Source organism: Balaenoptera borealis (genome assembly GCF_965194805.1).
Source record: "Balaenoptera borealis genome assembly, chromosome: 15".
NCBI lineage: Eukaryota > Metazoa > Chordata > Mammalia > Artiodactyla > Balaenopteridae > Balaenoptera > Balaenoptera borealis.
The window spans coordinates 72,147,399-72,166,506 of record NC_138871.1 but is presented as its reverse complement, the minus strand read 5'-3'; the positions used below and the strand labels follow the sequence as shown (position 1 = coordinate 72,166,506).

Genomic DNA, 19,108 nt, shown 5'->3' with positions numbered 1-19,108 from the left:
TGTTTGTACATTTGGTGACTTTGCTGTATATAGTTTATCCATTGATATAAAATCATTATAATTTGCAGTAGACACATGTCAGGTTAGGATGGAGGGAGTGGACAGGGCAGTGTTTTCAGGACTAACAGGCCCCCCATGTGCACTGGCATTGGGAGAGGGTGGACTTTGGCAAAGTGTTACTTAGGATGGTGTTGTATAATCCAAACTCACAAAAGTTAATCAGATATAGCTTTGAAGGCTCTGTCAACACAGTAAACAGGTCAGATATAAGGTCTTAGAACCTTTTTGTTATCAATTAGTCAGTTGGGGTCAGTAAACATTGACTGGTGACAAGGTATAGGAGCCAATTTGATTTAAAGGGGGTAATAATGCCTTAATTATAAAGTGCAAATCTAGGACTGCTCAAGTCACCTAAAAACATGGGAGACCCGTCACATTGGGGATATCTGGCTAGATGGCCAAAGTAATGCCATAGCCACTGTAGTCATCTATATAAAAAAATTTATATTCAAAACCTCATTTGCATATGAGGTTAAAATTTAAAACTACAGAATTCATCTGGTAAATGCATTTCAAAAGCAATATTGGAAAAATGGAAAATGAGGCAGAAGAATACTGGGAACGTAATTTAGAAACTAAAACACCATCACACGACTATTTCTAGATTAAATAAGAAGTCTGAGGTAGAGGTTATCCATATATACTCATTAATCAGGGGAAAAAATGTAAAGAAAAGATACATTCTGAAACATGGGTACTTGAGTGTCAGTCTACATTATGTCATTAGGAAAAAAACAACAACAATAAGAAGGTCTCTGATACTCCTTGGTGACAAGAATTGAGTCTTAGTCACCATTATACACCACATATCCTAAACATGACTCTTAATCAATGGATAAAAAGACAACATTCCTGGTTTATGTTTGCAAATTCTTCTTCCCTTTCTGAATGACCTCAGCCTGTCAGGTAGGTAAATAATAAGGCATTTAAGAACTTGGTAGGATATCCTACAAAACAGAGCAGTGGGGTCCTGGTTATTTTACAGAAATTGTAACTGTAAGACAGCAGCTGGAAATACAAAGAAACTCAGGGCTTGGGAATACAGTTCGAGACATCAGTTCATTCTGCTTAGGCCTTGAATACAAGTGTCAGAGGTACATGACAAGGTCATAGGAATGCACATGGGACCTGAGCCAGGAACTCTAAGGAACACTGAGGGCAACCAGCTGACGGGAAAGCTTACTGTGATACTTAGGGGAAATGCATTCTGACTTCCCTTCAGTTTGCATAAACCTTTTTGCCTTTTACAAAAAGGGTACCTTCCCATCTATGTTTGGGTAATATTTGAGAACATTTTTCTGAAAGGTAGGTGAATCCCCTATGGCCTTCTGTCCTGTGGGTGGACTAACCCCACAATGGCAGGGCTTTCAAAGCCCCACATGGCTCCAGATGTTACACTGGCCAAATGTATTTAAGTACCTCTCTGCTCTCTTGAGTGGCTGATTGGGTTGCTTAGCTGGATACTTGACAACTATTTGAAGGATTTGGGCCAGGTTTTACGCATAAGGTTTTCTTTAAACAAGACCCATTTAGACAAAATATTTCTCAGGAGAAATCCTGCTAACAGGGTTAATGAAGAAACATGTCCCAAAATACCCAGGACCAAAGCTAGAAAAAACTCAGCTCAAGAGTAAAAGAAGTGATTGTCTTGAGCAAGCCAAAAGTCAGTTTAAAACACAAACACGCCATTTACCCAAGTTGCTAAATACCCACTAGCTTTATTATTAAAGGACTGGTTTAGAATGGAGAAGTTGAAGAAAACTCTTCAAGCTGACATGTTCCTGGGCTACCCCCCTAGTCTAGACCCTTGTCACTTCGGGTCTGGATGATTTCATTAGCTTCCTATTATCCTTTAGTTTCTCCTCTTCCCAACCTGCTATGTACATTTTCCTAAACTACTGTTTTCAAAACCTTTAATGACTCCACTTTATCACAGGATTAAATCTACCCCCTCAGCCTGCCTTTTGAGGTACTCCACACTGTGACTTCCATTCTGTGTCAGACCATGAAATACAATGGTTTCACAGTATAGACAGACAGACCTTAGGAATTTATAGCATAAACAAATGTGCCCTGGTATTGCTGCTACAGAGCTGGGTAAATATTTCTGTTCAGTGCCAGTCAAATCATCCAGGTGAGGACATTTAAATGCCAAGTGTGCCTTTGTCTGCTCTAGGGTGTAGGGGCTGTAATATATTTTTCACAAAAAATAGATAGTGGGCCTGAATTATTCTAGATTTATTCAAGCTCCAATATACCAAACCTAGAGCTAGCTGCTATTTTATTGCTCCTAATAGAGTAAAATTATTGATTAGAGTTGGTTGATTACTTTGGTTTGCCTCTGTAATACTTATTAAAATAGGACACAATACTTGTTACGCATTTAGGTAGAATATTTGAAAACTTGTCTTAAAAGAAACTTTATATAGTTGAGAAATATTCATTTCACATAGCTAATATCCGATTTATAAACATTCTTATTTATTCATAAAAGCAACTATTCGAGGACATTAGTTCCAGTTACTAATTTTTTGTAATCAGGCTTTACACTGATTTAGATAACTTTTATACTGAATTAGGTTAACTTCATGGAGGTCTACCTGAAAACTGAGTCTAGGCAGCAGGAGTTAACCTGTTAGCCTCATCCTGTCTGACATCACGGGGAGGCAGAAGCTGAAGTGCAGGTGGAGATGGACAAGGAGAGCCGGGAGGTGGGGGGAGGCCTGAGCGGCTGCTGCTCTTACCTTCAGCAGCTTCATCAGCCCTTCCAGCTGCAGCATCAGCTCCCGCCTGCTCTCCTGCAGCGCTGACATCCTCTGCTCCAGCTCATCTTTCCTCTGCCTGTCGGAGAGGAAAAGCTCATGAGGAATGCAGAGATGGAAGGGCAGTTAGATCACAAAAAGACACTGTAATTTAAAAATATTAAAAATTGTAATGTGTCTACTGAACAAATATAAAAGAAAATGAAGATAAAATGATCCTCAAAGAAGAGTCGAAGGCCAGGTGAAATGGGTTTTAGACCTGATTCTGCTACTTAGCAGTGTATGAGATGCTGAGCAAATCATTTAAGTTCTGATACTGGATATATAAAATGGTGATAATATCTGTTTTGCCCACTTTTCTTTACTGCTGTGAGGAACAGTATGCAAAAATGCTTTGGAGGGCTTCCCTGGTGGCGCAGTGGTTAAGAATCCGCCTGCCAATGCAGGGCACACGGGTTTGAGCCCTGGTCCGGGAAGGTTCCACATGCCGCGGAACAACTAAGCCTGTGCGCCACAACTAATGAGCCTGCGCTCTAGAGCCTGCGAGCCACAACTACTGAGCCCGCGTGTTGCAACTACTGAAGCCCGCGCGCCTGGAGCCCGTGCTCTGCAACAAGAGAAGCCACCGCAACGAGAAGCCCGCGCACCGCAACGAAGAGTAGCCCCCACTCGCCGGAACTAGAGAAAGCCCATGTGCAGCAACGAAGACCCAATGCAGCCAAAAATAAATAAATAAATAAATACATTTATTTTTTAAAAAAATGCTTTGGAAAGTATACATTGCCGTAGAGTGAAAAAGTACTGTTAATATTATTAAAGTGATTTTAAAAATTCTTTAGGAAGCCAAATGCCTCACATATACATAAAACTAGTCCAAATTTAAGTTAATAGTGGAGAAAAATGTATGAAAACTTCTCAGGGAAGACAGGGTTCAGGAGTCAGTGCTTCCAGAACCACACATCAGGTTCAAAAAGTATGACAGACATCAGGACGACTCTGTGTCTAAGAGAATTCTGAGGACAGATTTCTGTTTCCCTGAGGACAGATTTCATGTCATCAAGTCTAGCTCAATCTGTCCAAAACCAAACTTGAGACTTTCCTCCCTAAATGGTTCTCTTCTCAATTTCCCTCTCTCTCCTACTTTTTCTTCTTTCTGTCATGGCTGAAAAACTCAGTCCTCTTTGATACTTTCCTGTTCATTTCCTATATTCAATCAGTCACCCAATTCAGATGATTCTTGGAAATCACATGTCTATCTTTCTATTCCCACAGGTTAAATAAAAGATAGTATTAATTTTAGTGACACCTCTTTCCTTTGTTTTTCAACATGGTTGTTAGAAAATTTTTGGTACATATATGGCTTACATTATATTTCTATCAGAGAGTGCTGCTCCAGACCCTACCTACATTCCTATCCTTAGTTCCTTACTTCCCTTTCCCTTCCATGTCTGGACCTCCAGCCATGGTTCACTTTTCCCTAAGCAGACTGCATCATTTTACAAGTGAGTATTCCCCTACTCTCCTCCAAATGTTATTCACTCCTTAGTGTCCATCCCAAACGTCACTCTTTCCAGGAAGCTATTCCTGATTACTTCAGTAGGTATAGGATCCTGCTTATTTAATCACATAGCAATTGGTGCTTCTCTGTGGCACTTAATTTATTTTACCTTGTATTGCTGTCACTCCTACCATGATGCAAAATCCTTGAGGTCAGGGGATGACCTTACTCATCTTTGCATAGATTTAATGATTAAGAGAATATCACGCATCCAGTGTGGACTCAATTAACATCTAGTGAACTTAATGAAATCATTATTTGAAGCCCTCCAAGGATTTCCAATGACCTATCACTTAAGGCTCTCAGAATCTGGTCTCAATTATCCAACTAATTTTATCTCCCATCATTGGCACTCTGAAGATTAATTCCCTGGATGATTGAAAACAAATTCTTAGCTCCAAGACTCCTTCCCCTGTCTGAAATGTGTCATACTTATTGGGGGATCTTGCTGAACCCCAACTCTGCTTCTAATCTTAAATGTTTTGTCCCACACGCCATTCAAACCACACCTACCTTTCATGGTCCAGCCCAAATTCCAGCACTTTCAAGGGTCAAATTGCTTCTAGCCTGTGTGTGTGTGTGTCTTTCCCTACTCACATTTCTTCTAATATCCATACTATTTATTAACATTGTACAATATTATTTAACTGACTAGCAAATTATTTTAAGTTTTGTTTCCAAAACTAGATTATAAATTTTTAAGATAGAATCATTGTCTTCTCGTCTTCATACTCCCTAAATTTCCAGTGCAGGTATAAACTCAATAAAGAGGAGTTGACTCATTCAACTTTCTAGAAAGCCTTTCTTCCTTGAACCCCCAAGCCTGGATGCAGTACTCTTTCTTTGTGCTGTGCATGATCAAATAATTATAATATGTGGCAAAAATGAATGAACTACAGCTACATGCAACAACATGGAAGGCTCCTAAAGAGTAATATTAAGGGGGAAAAATGTCCCAGAAGACTGCATGGAATACCATTTCTATAAAGCTCAAAAAACAAAAAGCAAAATTAGACACTTTATCACGTGGGCATACACACATACTTGACAATACTGTTTTAAAAAGCAAGGGAATCGGGACTTCCCTGGTGGCACAGTGGTTAAGACTCCAAGCTTCCAATGCAGGGGGCTTGGGTTCGATCCCTGGCCAGGGAACTAGATCCCACATGCGTGCCGCAACTAAGACCCGGTGCAACCAAATAAATAAATAAATAAATATTTAAAAAAAAAAAAAAAAAGCAAGGGAATGATAAACCAAATTCTGGAGAGAGGTCAGCTCTGTGGGGAAGGCAGAAGCAAGGAAGTGGAATAAGGGGGGCACTTTTCCAGATGACATGGCTTTAGCAATATATGAATTCTCAAGTAGGACGTGAGTTCCTGGGTGTTCATTTTATCATTATGCTTCATATCTCACACATTGTCATATATTATTATAATAACAAATATACCGTTAAAAATAATGAAGGGGGAAAAGACAATCTTGGTGTTCAGGATTCATAACCACTAACCCTAAGGATGAAATTCTCTACCTTGTTTTATTATACTAGCTGGGTATTGGCAGTTCCTGGATTCATGTATATTCATTAAAACCAGAAGGATGTCAGAACCTACAAATGAATCTTGCCCTTTATGTGTCTTGTGATAAACAAAAGTTCGTATATTAACATAGATGAATATACCAACTTCTTTCATGGCTAGTAATTCTGAGAAATTATTTTCTATCCCAAATCCCTAAAGAAACTCTCCTACGTTTTCTTCTAGAAGTTTTAACATTTTTGTCTCCATGTTTAATCTACCTGGTGGTGTTTCTGTATATAGTGTGAGGAAGAGAGCCAATATGTTTGTCCTTATGCATGACCAATTGATCCAGCAAACTTATTAAATAGTCCCTCTTTTTTCAGTGGTATACAGCTGCTTTTGAGATTAAATACTTTCTGATTTCTCAGGATTTAGACCCTCCTTGGATTTAGATTAAATTCCTGTTTCTTACTGCCTTATGTCACAGCGCTGGATTCAGTCCTTTGCCTACTGAATCTACAGTTTTTTCAGATCCCTCTAGCATAAAGAAGCCCTTTCAGCAATCCTAGTTCCAGCAATAGTTAAACTAAAGTATGACAGTTTTTTGCTTTTCTAGATACAAAATAGTCACTTGTGCCTGAGCTGAGGTGGGGAAAGAAAACAGTTGTATCTTACACTGATAGCTTAGAGTTATGCTCTACCTGAGTCAGCAGCTTTTGCTTTCCCATCCTCCCTAGTGTGACACCCAACATGCTGATATCTCCAATGTGTGACAGTGGACCCAGAGCAACCAAAATCTCAGCCCAGTTTCTAATAAATTTAGAAACTAAAATGAATTTTTAGGAGAATGGGAATCTCTGTATCCCTAATGATTTTCATCTGCATGGTTTAAATTCTTGATGAGTTATTTATTAATGACATAAATCTAAACAGAAGGACAGTTATAGAAAAACAATAATCTCTATTCTGTAAGAGAAGAAATCATTGGTTGGGAAGCTAAATGACCTAAGCCAAAGGAAGAACTAAGAAAGGACATTCGGCTCTGTAGAATCCCAGGTGACAGCACGTTAAAAATCAACTGCAGAATGTCAAATGTTACAACCTAAACAGAAAAAACCCACTATTTGGAAATCTAGAGGTCTGGTGAGAATCAAGTCACTCACTTAGTTTCCATAATGTCTTCACTTACAAAGAGTATACACACATCTTTCTAAGACCGATAGGAAATAAGACCCTAATAATTTTGCTCGGATCATGCTCATGTTATACTCTTCTGGAAGATGCCCTCATTCCCTCCAAAACAGCACCAAGTGGGAGCTGAAGTTGCTCTCTACCCCCATCCTGATCCTACGTCCTTAGTCTCTCGATCCTTGAGACAGTTTATACTTATGTTGAGGTGGAAGGTACCACAGCCACAGTGCAAGGGATTCCCACTTGGTTTCACATCTCAGAGGAGTTCCTGCAACGGAATCCTCCTCTGACTATGAAGTGCGGGAGAACATACTCAAAGGACACGGAGAGCCTTACTCCTGCCGGGAGTCTCTAAAGTCAGACTAATTTGCAAGATAAGAAGATTGAGTGCAGCACAATGGTCTTCCTAAAGCAATCACAAAAGTATAAACACTGCGACTGGTGTTTACCTAGTTCTGAAATGAAGGCAGGAGATCTCACAGTGATTAATAAAGGGACTCAAACATCTGAAGCAGTAACAGAATGAGTGGAATGCTTTAGCTGTTTGTTCTAACATGACTAGTTATACCGATAAACAGATTCGAACCCACTAGTTTGGTTTCCTGAGATATGAATTCCTACTGTAGCAGATTATAACTTGGGGACAGTGGTGCAGCTTCCCCACTTACCTCAGCAGCCGCAGCTCCGCCAGCAGTGTGGGGTTCTGCTGGGCCTTCTCCGGGGTGGGCTGGGAAGCCTGCTCATGCTCCAGACGGAGACGCTGAATCTCCTGCAGGATCTCTCTAGAGAGATGGATGAAAAAGAGATGGCCACGTGCGGCTTCACAGCTCGCGCCCTCTCTTTTTTTCCATTAGAAGTTTTTATTCTAGTCGTGCTGCCTCTACCAATCTTGTTCTGATCGTTTCTGAATGACCAAGATGTGAAATGGACACCGTCTTAAAATTGCTGCACTCGATATTTCCTCAATGAAACAATCCTTTGTGGTAGAAAAAGTCCTACAAACCCTCTTCTCAAGAACTTGAAACATTTCCACAGAAGAAAAATGACAACTATCAATAGAAGTGTCTGTTCCTGTCTGGGGGGCACTTGCAACCTTCTAATGCAAGTCCTGTGCTAACTCCCCTCAAATCTTCCTCTGTCTCCCTTCTTCTCCTGAACCCCACTCCCACCCCGAGATCTGATGGTTGCCACCTCCTCCACTGTGCCTGTTACATTATGACCAATCTCCTTGTCCTGGTTTCTGCTTTTTCAGTGCATGATGGTGTGTTGTCTGGTCGCCAAGCCTGTAAATGGCTTTTCAATGAGAGACCAGACAGTCGCGTGCTGCATCGTGGGCCAGGACAAGATGACAAGACAGAGCAAAGGCTCCTGGGAGCAGAGTGGAGAAAGGAATGGGAGGGGAACACACTGGTGGGTGGGAAAAAGAATCTACCTGAGAGCACCTGAGCGGGGTTTTGGACTACCAGAATGAACAGCATACAGAGATATACAAATTAGTGTCCAGGGCATGTACTGGACTTGGGCTGGCCTATCTTCACTGAGGTGGGATCTTCCTTTGTGGTCAAAACTCATCTAGACTGCAAGGAAAATGAGAATCAGATACTCACGTGATAATCTTGGGCTTCAGAAACTGGCTCGACCTCTGCATTCTTACCTGTTTTTGTTTTCCAGTTCTGCAATAAGCTGTCTTTGTTGTTTGTTGGCATCAAAGTTAAAGCTCAAGTCGGTGGGAGGACGGGTCTAGAGTGAGGAAGAAGAAAGGTTTTTTTTTTTTTTTTGATTCAAATATATCCAGAGGCCCAGATGGACTGTTGACTTTTTTAAAAACAGATTTTTGAGGTATAATTTACATACCATAAAATCCACCCATTTTAAGTGTACAGTTCAATGAGTCTTAGTATATTTAAACAGTTATGCAAACCGATCACCACAGTCCAGTTTTAGAACATCTTTCATCACCACAGAAAGTTCCCTCATGCCAGTTTGTAGTCAACTTCCACTCCCATCCCCAACCACAGGCAACCAGTGATCTGCTTTCTGTCTACAGTTTTGCCTTTTCTAGACACTTCATATAAATGGAATCACACAACATGCAGTCTTTGGTTTCTGGCTTCCACTTAGCATGGTATTTCTGAGGTTCATCCATGTTGCTCCATGCATCAGGAGTTCCCTCCTTTTTATTGCTGAATAGTATTCCATTGTTTCCAGCTCTGGGTTATCACAAATGAAGCCGCTCTGAACTCTCATTTACAAATCTTGTGTTGATATATGTTTTCATCTGTCTTGGGTAAATCCCTAAGAGTGGAATTCCAGAGTTATATGGTAACTCTGTATTTAACATTTTGAGAAAGTGTCAAACTGTTTTCCGAGGTGGCTGAACCATTTTACCATCCCACCAACAATGAATGAGGGTTCCAATTTCTCCACATTCTCACCAATACTTGTCATTGTCTTTTTGGTTTTAACCATCCTAGTGGGCGTGAAGTACCTAATTGTGGGTTTTAAAAAAAATTGAGATATAATTTACATGCCTTAAAACCTACCCTTTTAAAGTATACAATTCAGTGGTTTTAAACTATATTTATGAGGTTGTGAGCCCATCATCACTATCTACTTGCAGGACATTTTCATCACCCTGAAAAGAAACCCACAGTCACTCCCCATTTCCCCTCCACCATCTTGTGACAACTTCTAATCTAATTTCTTTATCTATGGATTTGCCTATTCTGGACAGTTCATACCAATGGAATCACGCAGTATGTGATCTTTTATGTATGGCTTCTTTGACTTGGCAAATGATTCCAAGGCTCATCCACGTTGTAGCATATATCAGTACTTCATTTCTCTTTATGGATGAATAATATTCCACCATATGGACATATCATATTTTGTTCATCCATTCAACAGCTGAGGGACATTTGGGTTCCCATTTTGGCGGGCTATTTTGCATAATGCTGCTATGTGCATTTGCGGACAAGTTTCTGTGTAGAGACATGCTTTCATTTTTCTTGGGTATATATCTAAGAGTGGAACTGCTGGGTCATATAGTAACTGCCTTTTGGGCAACTGCTAAACTGTTTTCCTACATGGCTGTAGCAGTTTACATTCCCACTAGCAATATATGAGGGGTCCATTTTTTCCACTTTCTTGCCAACCGTTGTTATAGCCCATTTTTTTGATCACAGTAATCCTAGTGAGTATAAAATGGTATCTCATGATTTTGATTTGTATTCACCTAATGACTAATATGTTGAGCATACTTTCATGTGCTTATTGGCCATCTATATATCTTCTTTGGAGGAGTCATTATGGTTTCGATTTGCATATTCACTACTGGGTCTGACCCTTGTACCTCCTTTAAGAATATGGAAGCGAATCAACACAAAATAGGAAAATGGATGACTAGGTGACATTTCCCTTTTATTGATTAACCAGAGTGGAAGCTCTTAATGAAGGCTCTGGTATAGTTACGCTTCACTCCAGGTATTCTTGGTTCTTCCCAAAACATGATCTATGATGAAGCAGAAACCTTGTTTCCTGTCTAGAGTTTAAAGATGCAATAAGTAATTCTTTTCATGTGAAATTTCCTAAATAAACAGGGGCAAAATAGCATAGCAAATCTGGGTGGGAGCCTTTTTATCAAATTACCAAGCAATTTCCTTCTTTAAAAGGAAGAAAACTGATCTTTCTTCCTCCAGAGAAGAGTGGGCCAGCAGTCAACTGAGCAAGTTCTCTATATATTCTATTCAGAGTCTTGTGAGAGCCTGAGTTGAACCTCAGAAAAATGGCTTGCCTCAGAGTAAAACTGCTACGAATAATAGGTTTACAATTCCTGAAGACTAGAGTTAAAACTAATGGCTCCTTATGAGAGTGGGACCAGGGAAAATTATGGATGAGGAAACGCGCTCTGAAAGGAATTTGTTTCATATAATGACAAAAACCCAAAAACCCTACAGTATTTCACTGGAAATTTCTAAAGAATCCTTTTAGTTTTGAGTGTCTGACTGCAATGCTGAAGCATCTTTCAAAGAGGAAGTTAACATAGGAATCAAGAATTATTATCAATAGTGATTCCTAACCAGGAAAGACTCTTCGGCACCAAGAAGCATTGTTACTCAAATATAGAGAAGTAGGGGCGGAAGAAGATTCAAACCCTTAGTCAGCAGTCCCACCTGGAGCAGCCTGCACCCTAGCTCCTCCACCTGGACGTAACAACAGGGAGCCCCCAGTGGACAGCTGAATGATGGCTTATTTCACCCAGACAAATGTCAAACACAGTTGAGTGTACACTAAACAACAGAGAAATGTAGGATTTTATTTATTGACTATCGTAGACACCACAGTACTCCTTAAAAAAACAAAAAACAAAAAAAGCCAGGTATCCCTTCCTAAAATGCCCCCAGGACACTGAAGGGAAAAAGAGGGAACAGTTAGTTTATAAAGACATAGATAACTTTAGCCAGAAGATCCCTAAAGATGATTTCTTTCAAAAATTAAATAGTTCATTCATTCATTTATCCAACAAATATTTCCTGAGCACTTAGTATGTGTTAGATACTATTCCAGAAACTAGGATGCATTAGTGAATAAAATACAGCCTCTATCCTCACGTACCTTACATTACATTGGGAGAGAATGATAAACAAATAAATAAATAAATATATATACATATGTAGGTGATATATATATATATATATGGCATCAGTAGTGATAAATTTGATGAAGAAATATAGGGTAATGACACAGAATAAACTGAGACAGAAGATTTTTTAAATGAGGTAGTTATGAAAGACTCAATGAACTTAGGAAGCAAACCAGGTGAAGGTCTGGGGGTTGGGAGGGTCGGGCTTGCTGGGCAGAAAGAAGGGCAAAGGCCCACAAGTGCTCCAGGTTGGTGTGTTCTGGTCAGTACTGATGGAGTGGCGCGAGCTACGAGGCAGGGATAGGTGATAAACTGGGAGGGCCCAGATCATGAAGGACCTTTTCATCATGCAGTGGAGTTTCCATTCCATTCCAAATGTGGTGTGAAGCCACTGTAGGATTCTGAACAGGGAAACATGGAATCAATTCCAAATACTCTGCCCTCAAGGAGGTGGAGCCTAACTCCCTGTTCCTTAAGCGTGGCCTGTCCATAGTGACCTCCTGCCAAAGAGGACAGTGTGGAAAGGGGACAAAAGAGTAACTTTATGTCGGAGAAACCTGAAAAAAGCTTCCTCAGCCAGGTGATCAAGGTCAACATCAACAGTGATAAGTTACGTTGATATTATTTATGTATGATGTGATGTGAGGAAAATAGCACTTATCTCTTCCTCCCCAAAACCCATAATCCCAGTCTAATTATGAGAAAAACAGACAAATCCCCATTAAGGGACATTCCTCAAAACTGTCAAGGTCATCAAAGACAAGGAAAGTCAGTAATAAGCTATAATGGAAAATAATCCTATATATCATATAGGATTATCATATATATTATCATATAGGATATAACTATATATATAGTTGAATCATTTTGCTGTACACCTGAAACTAACACAATATTGTAAATCAACTATGTTTCAATAAATAAAAAACAAACAAAAAAACAAGGAAAGTCAGAGAAGCTGTCACAGATCAGAGGAGCCTAAGGAGATAACGACAATTAAATGTAATGTGGTATCTCGGATGGAACCCCAGAACAGAGAAAAGACATTAGGTAAAAACTAACAAAATCTGAATAAAGCATGGACTTTAGTTAATAATAATGTGTTGATATTGGCTCATTAATTGCAACAAACATGCTATACTAAGGTAAAATGTTAATAACAGGGGAAACGGAACATGGGTTATATGGCAACTCTCTGTACTAGCTTAATAATTTTTCTGTAAATCTAAAATTGTTCTATAATGAAGCTTATTAAAAACAAACAAACACTGCTTTGGCTACTAAGTGGAGGATTTACTGTAGTGGGATAAGAATGGAAGTAGGTGGACCACTTAAGAATCTAAGGGTTTGCTACTTAGTCGCATGTAAACTTGTTACTTTATTTTACTATATACCTTTATTTTCTTGTCTGTAAAATGGGAATATTTATGGAAAGAGATGTGAAGAGGATCCCTTCCTCTGTTACACTAGTATTCTCTTAGGTTTAGGTAATCTCACAGAGCTCCATCATCTTTAATGAGATAGAGACACATCTGAAAAATACAGGATAAGGAACAAGACCCCACTGAGCAAAACTGGGCAAATATGAAACCAAGGAAAGCCAACATAGTCAGCAAACTGTAATCTGCTGGTATGCATTTCTGGAGCCTCCTAAAAAGAGACTGGAAGTTTCCCATCTGGATGAACTTGGCAGGAGGAGTTCCACAGAGATGTGCCTGATATCAACCAGACTTTCACTGCATCCCAAGGGCAGCCTTCCCATCATCCCAACCTCGCTTAGACTAACTGGAGGGCTATGGATTATTAATACCTCTCTCTTGCTCTCAAAAACCCAGTAATGTTTTTTAGGAGAGTGGTTCCCAAGCTAGCTGTAAATCAAAAGACTGAAAGTTTTCTTTTTTTTTTTTTTAAACTAAAATCAATGGACCCTACTAAACCCAGAGGTTCTGATTCAGTAGGTCTAAGGCAAGGCCAAGAATCTACATATATTTTAAGTGTTGTACAAAAGATTAGAATATGTAGCCAGGTTTGACAATGACTATTTTATAGGGGTTTTAAGTCATTAAATGTGTGCAAAACACCACATGAAAATACTCTTGATCTTTAATTCTAAGAAGCCGTAAGGACATTTCTGGAATGGTGTATGGGTGGAGCAGCTGACAGGATGATGAGGCTGTGAAGTCCAGGACTGGGCTATGTGAAAAAAAAATCTCAAAAACGTGTAAATGTTAGGTAGCATGACAATGGACAATGGTTTCCCTTTCCTTTCACCTTTCTTCCAAGTTTTCCATAATGAGTTTTTAATTTTTTCATAAAGAAAAAAAATTTTTTTAAATAAACAAAAACCACCTGACTACATCTAATGCCAGTGATGTTTGTGATGAAATTTAAGATTTGCTGTTATTACCATGATTTGCCACACACTGTATTTTTGTTGTTGTTGTTTTAAAATGGAATTTAGGCACTTCAGGAAAACAAATTAGCTCTCCTGGCTCATCTAAGCAACCTACAATTTCTCTATCTGAGGGTCAGCCTGAAGAGGTTCCAGTGGCCATGTCTGCCACCTGGGGAGACGTGAGGGTCTGATGCTGGAGCATTTCACAGGGTGTAATGCCGGCTGCTAAAATGATTTAATGGTCTTTCTTGTAGAAGGTTTTTGAAAAAAAAAAAAAAATCAATACAAAGCCTATCTGGCAGGCTATAAATAAATTCTTTTGAGCACTACACCCACTTTATGCAAAGCACTTGTATCAGTGAGAGATTAGCAGATTAGAAGTCTTCTGTTTAATAGAAATCTAGTTAAGAAGAGTCCTTCCTGAGAGACCCAATATTTATAAGATAACTACACTTAGGAAAATAAACTGAAGATGAAAGGGGCCATATCAGTATTTAGTCTCAAGACCATTCTAACAACTATTTTCACATGAATTAGAGAACTGGCATCAGAAACTATCAGGTGTAAACAGATTTATCTTGTTTGCAGTAAAGGAGTACTAGGATCTCCTTTTCGGGGTCAAACGGCTTTGGAGCTTTTATTTACAAATTTTAAAAAGTACTATGTAAAGTCAACAAGACTATATAATGGTATTACGTATACTTAATTTTAAAAATCCACCACAATGTTACTCCATTTCAAAAAATTTAATTAATGTTATTTATAAATTTTAATTTCTAAAATAACAAACATTTGTGACTGATTGAGGGCATGTGTAGGCTTTAACTAATTAATTAAATAAAACTAGTCTTTTTCCCAGACATTTTTTCCCCCTATTCTGTTCCATTTCACTAACCTTTAGAGTTGGAATGTTAGAGTCAGATGTATGACTTAGTATTAGATTCTCAAGGAAAAGATTTTGAAGACTAAACAAACCCAAAGGAATAAATTACATTTTGAGAGAGAAAGAAAGCAAAACTCTCTATTGGCAGCTTTCATAACTCTATTTCCCTGTGAGGAAGTAAACATAAATTAGTACACATTTCTAAAACTAACACTGTAGAATATTGTCCTGCGAGATCTTGGCCTGCCTGTCCTGTCTAATTTCACTCCAGAACAATACTGGACCCAATGGTTTGTGATTCTTATAACCTCTCTAAGAAATCTTCGCCTGCCCCAAGGTCATAAAGATATTTTTCTGTTTTCTTTTAATAGCTTTATGGTTTTAGCTTTTACATTTAAAGTTTATGATACATTTCAAATTGGTTTCTATGTATGGTGTGAGGTAGGGGTAGAGGTTCTTTCTTTTCATACAAACAGTTGTTCTTTCTTTTCATACAGATAAACAGTTGTTCCAGCAGCATTTGTTAAAAAGACTTTCCTTTCCCAATTGAATTGCTTTTGTGCCTTGTTGAAAGTCACTTGAACTTATATGTGTGCATCTATTTTATGGATGATTTGCCTATCCTTTTGCCAATACCATACTTTCCTGATTACTGTGGCTTTAGAGTAAGTCTTTTTTTAAAAAAATATTTGTTTATTTATTTGGCTGCGCTGGGTCTTAGTTGTGGCACGTGGGATCTTTAGTTGTGGCATGTGGGATCTTTAGTTGTGGCATGTGGGCTCTTCTAGCGGGCTCTTAGTTATAGCATGTGGGATCTAGTTCCCTGACCAGGGATCAAACCCGGGCCCCCTGCATTGGGAGCGTGGGGTCTTAACTAGTGGACCACCACGGAAGTCCCTAGAGTAAGTCTTGATGTCAAGTAGGGTTGAATCCTCCAACTTTGCTCTTTTCCAAGACTGTTTTGGTTTTCTAAATATATTTGAAAATCAGTTGGCATTTTGATTGGTACTGAATTTATAGACCAATTTGGGAAAATATACCATTTTACTAATATTGAATCTTTTGAATATGGCTATACCTCTCCATTTATTAGGTTTTCTTTAATTTCTCTTAGCAATATTTTATAGTTTTCAGTCTCGAACATCTTTCATTAAATTTATCCATAAGTATTTGATGGTTTTTAATGTTACAGTAAATGTTATTTTTCCTAAATTTAATTCTTAATTGTTCACTGCTAGTAGATAGAAATACAATCAATTTTTAAATATTGACTTTGTACGCTGCAACACTGCTATAAAGTCATGTATCTGTTCTAGTAGTGTTCTTGTAGGACTTTCCTTAGGACTTCTTATATAGAATCAGGTCATCTGCAAATAATGACAGTTTCACATCTTCCTTTACAATATTTATGTCCCTTTTTTCTTGTCATGCTGCACTGACTGGGACCCCCAGGACAATTTTGAATAGAGGTGGTGGAAGTAGACATCTATGACTTGTTTGCAATATTAGGGGGAAATATTCCAAAATTTAACCTTTAAGTGTCATATAAGCTATAGGGTTTTTGTAGGTGTTCTTTACCAGGTTAAAGGAGTTTCTTCTACTCCTATAGTATTGAGAAGTTTTATCAAAAATGGGCATTGTATGGGCTTCCCTGGTGGCGCAGTGGCTGAGATTCTGCCTGCTAATGCAGGGGACACGGGTTCGAGCCCTGGTCTGGGAGGATCCCGCATGCCGCGGAGCAACTAGGCCCGTGAGCCACAACTACTGAGCCTGCGCGTCTGGAGCCTGTGCTCCGCAACGAAAGGCCACGATAGTGAGGCCCGCGCACCGCGATGAAGAGTGGCCCCCACTTGCCGCAGCTAGAGGAAGCCCTCGCACAGAAACGAAGACCCAACACAGCCAAAAATAAATAAATAAATAATAATTAAAAAAAAAAAATGGGCATTGTATTTTGACAAACTTTTTCTGCATCTATTGAAATATTATAATTTTCTTCTTTAAATTGCTAATATGGTGAATTACATAGGCTGATTTTCATGTGTTAAATAAATTTGCATTCCTAGGATAAACCTCACTTGATCATGGAGTATTATCCTTTTTACATATTGCTGGATTCAATTTGCTAATATTTTGTTAAGGATTTTTGCATCTGTGTTCATGATAGAACTTGGCCATCAACTTTCTTCTCTTGTAATGCCCTTGTATTATTTTGGTATCAGGTTATAGTGGCCTGATAAAATGACTTCTTTATCTATTTTCTGAAAGTTTGTGCCAGATTGTTATTTCTTCCTTAAACATATGATAGTATTCAACAATTAAGCCATCTGAGCTTAGAATTTTTATTTATTTATTTATTTATTCATTTATGGCTGCGTTGGGTCTTCGTTGCTGCACACGGGCTTTCTCTACTTGCGGTGAGCGGGGGCTACTCTTCATTGCAGTGCGCAGGCTTCTCATCGCAGAGGCTTCTCTTGTTGCAGAGCACGGGCTCTAGGCGTGCAAGCTTCAGTAGTTGTGGCACGTGGGCTCAGTATTTGTGGCTTGCAGGCTTTAGAGCGCAGGCTCAGTAGCTGTGGCACACGGACTTAGTTGCTCCACGGCATGTGGGATCTTCCCGGACCAGGGCGTGAACCCGTGTCCCCTTCACTGGCAGGCGAATTCTTAACCACTGTGCCACCAGGGAAGCCCCTGAGCTTAGAGTTTTTGAAGTTAATTATTAATTCAATTTCTTTAACAGATTTAGGACTATTTAGATTTTCTATTTATTCTTATGTCAGTTTTGTTAAATTGTATCTTTCAAGAAATTTGTCTATGTCAGCTAGGTTGTCAAACTTACTGGCAAAAAGTTGTTCATAATATTCTTATCATCCTTATAATGTTTATAGAATCTGTAGTATGTCCCTTATTTCATTCCTGATATTGGTAATTTGCATTTTTTTCTTCCTTCTTTTTTTTTTTAACTGAAGTATAGTTGATTTATAATATTGTGTTAGTTTCAGGTATACAGTATAGTGATTCAGGGTTTTTGCAGATTATATTCCATTATAGGTTATTACGAGATAATAGGTATAATTCCTTGTGCTATATAGTAAATCTTTGTTGCTTATCTATTTTATGTATAGTAGTTTGTATCTGTTAATCCCATATCCCTAATTTGTCCCTCCCTGCCTCCTTCTCCCCTTTGGTAACCACAAGTTTGATTTCTATGTCTGTGAGACTGTTTCTGTTTTTGTATATACATTGATTTGTATTATTTTTTAGATTCCACATATAAATGATATTGTATAGAATTTGTCTTTCTCTGTCTGACTTATTTCACTAAGCATAATATTCTCTAGGTCCACCCATGTTGCTGCAAATGGCAATATATTTTTATTTATTTATCTATTTATTTACTTATTTATTTATGGCTGCATGGGGTCTTTGTTGCTGTGCGCGGGCTTTTCTTTCTCCAGTTGTGGCGAGCAGGGGCTACTCTTCATTGTGGTGCGTTGGTTTCTCACTGTGGCGGCTTCTCTTGTTGCGGAGCACAGGCTCTAGGTGCACGGGCTTCAGAAGTTGTGGCACATGGGCTCAGTAGTTGTGATGTGTGGGCTTAGTTGCTCCACGGCATGTGGGATCTTCCTGGACCATGGATCGAACCTGTGTCCCCTGCATTGGCAGGCGGATTCTTAACCACTGCGCTACCAGGGAAGTCCCACAAATGGCAATATTTTATTCTTTTGTATGGCTGAGTAATATTCCAGTGTGTGTGTGTGTGTGTGTGTGTGTGTGTGTGTGTATGCGTGCGCACACACATCTCTCACATCTTCTTAATCCTATCATCTGTTGATGGGTACTCGGGTTGCTTCCATGGCTTGCTTATTGTAAATAGTGCTGCTATGAACACTGGGGTGCATGTATCTTTTCGAATTAGTGTTTTCATTTTTTCCAGATATACACCCAGGAGTGGAATTGCCGATCGCATAGTAGTTCTATCTTTAGTTTTTCAAGGAACCTCCATACTGTTTCCTATAGTGGCTGGACCAATTTACATTCCCACCAACAGTGTACAAGGGTTCCCTTTTCTCCACATCCTCTTTCCTTTCTTCTTGATCAG

General features: G+C 39.0%; 1 protein-coding gene across 27 annotated transcripts in view; it reads right to left on the bottom strand.

The window, feature by feature from the left end:
* The window catches only part of DTNB (dystrobrevin beta), a 252,130-nt gene that overhangs the window by 35,475 nt on the left and 197,547 nt on the right, over positions 1-19,108 (bottom strand). For all 27 annotated transcript variants that reach the window (XR_014234821.1, XM_082356910.1, XM_082356899.1 and 24 more), the window contains 3 exons: positions 8,744-8,829; positions 7,758-7,871; positions 2,805-2,901 (listed from right to left, as the gene is read on the bottom strand). Coding sequence is in view for 26 of the 27 variants with exons in the window: in XM_082356910.1 (XP_082213036.1) it covers positions 2,805-2,901; positions 7,758-7,871; positions 8,744-8,829 (297 nt within the window). In the remaining variant the exon portion in view is untranslated. The remainder of the gene's footprint in view (positions 1-2,804; positions 2,902-7,757; positions 7,872-8,743; positions 8,830-19,108) is intronic.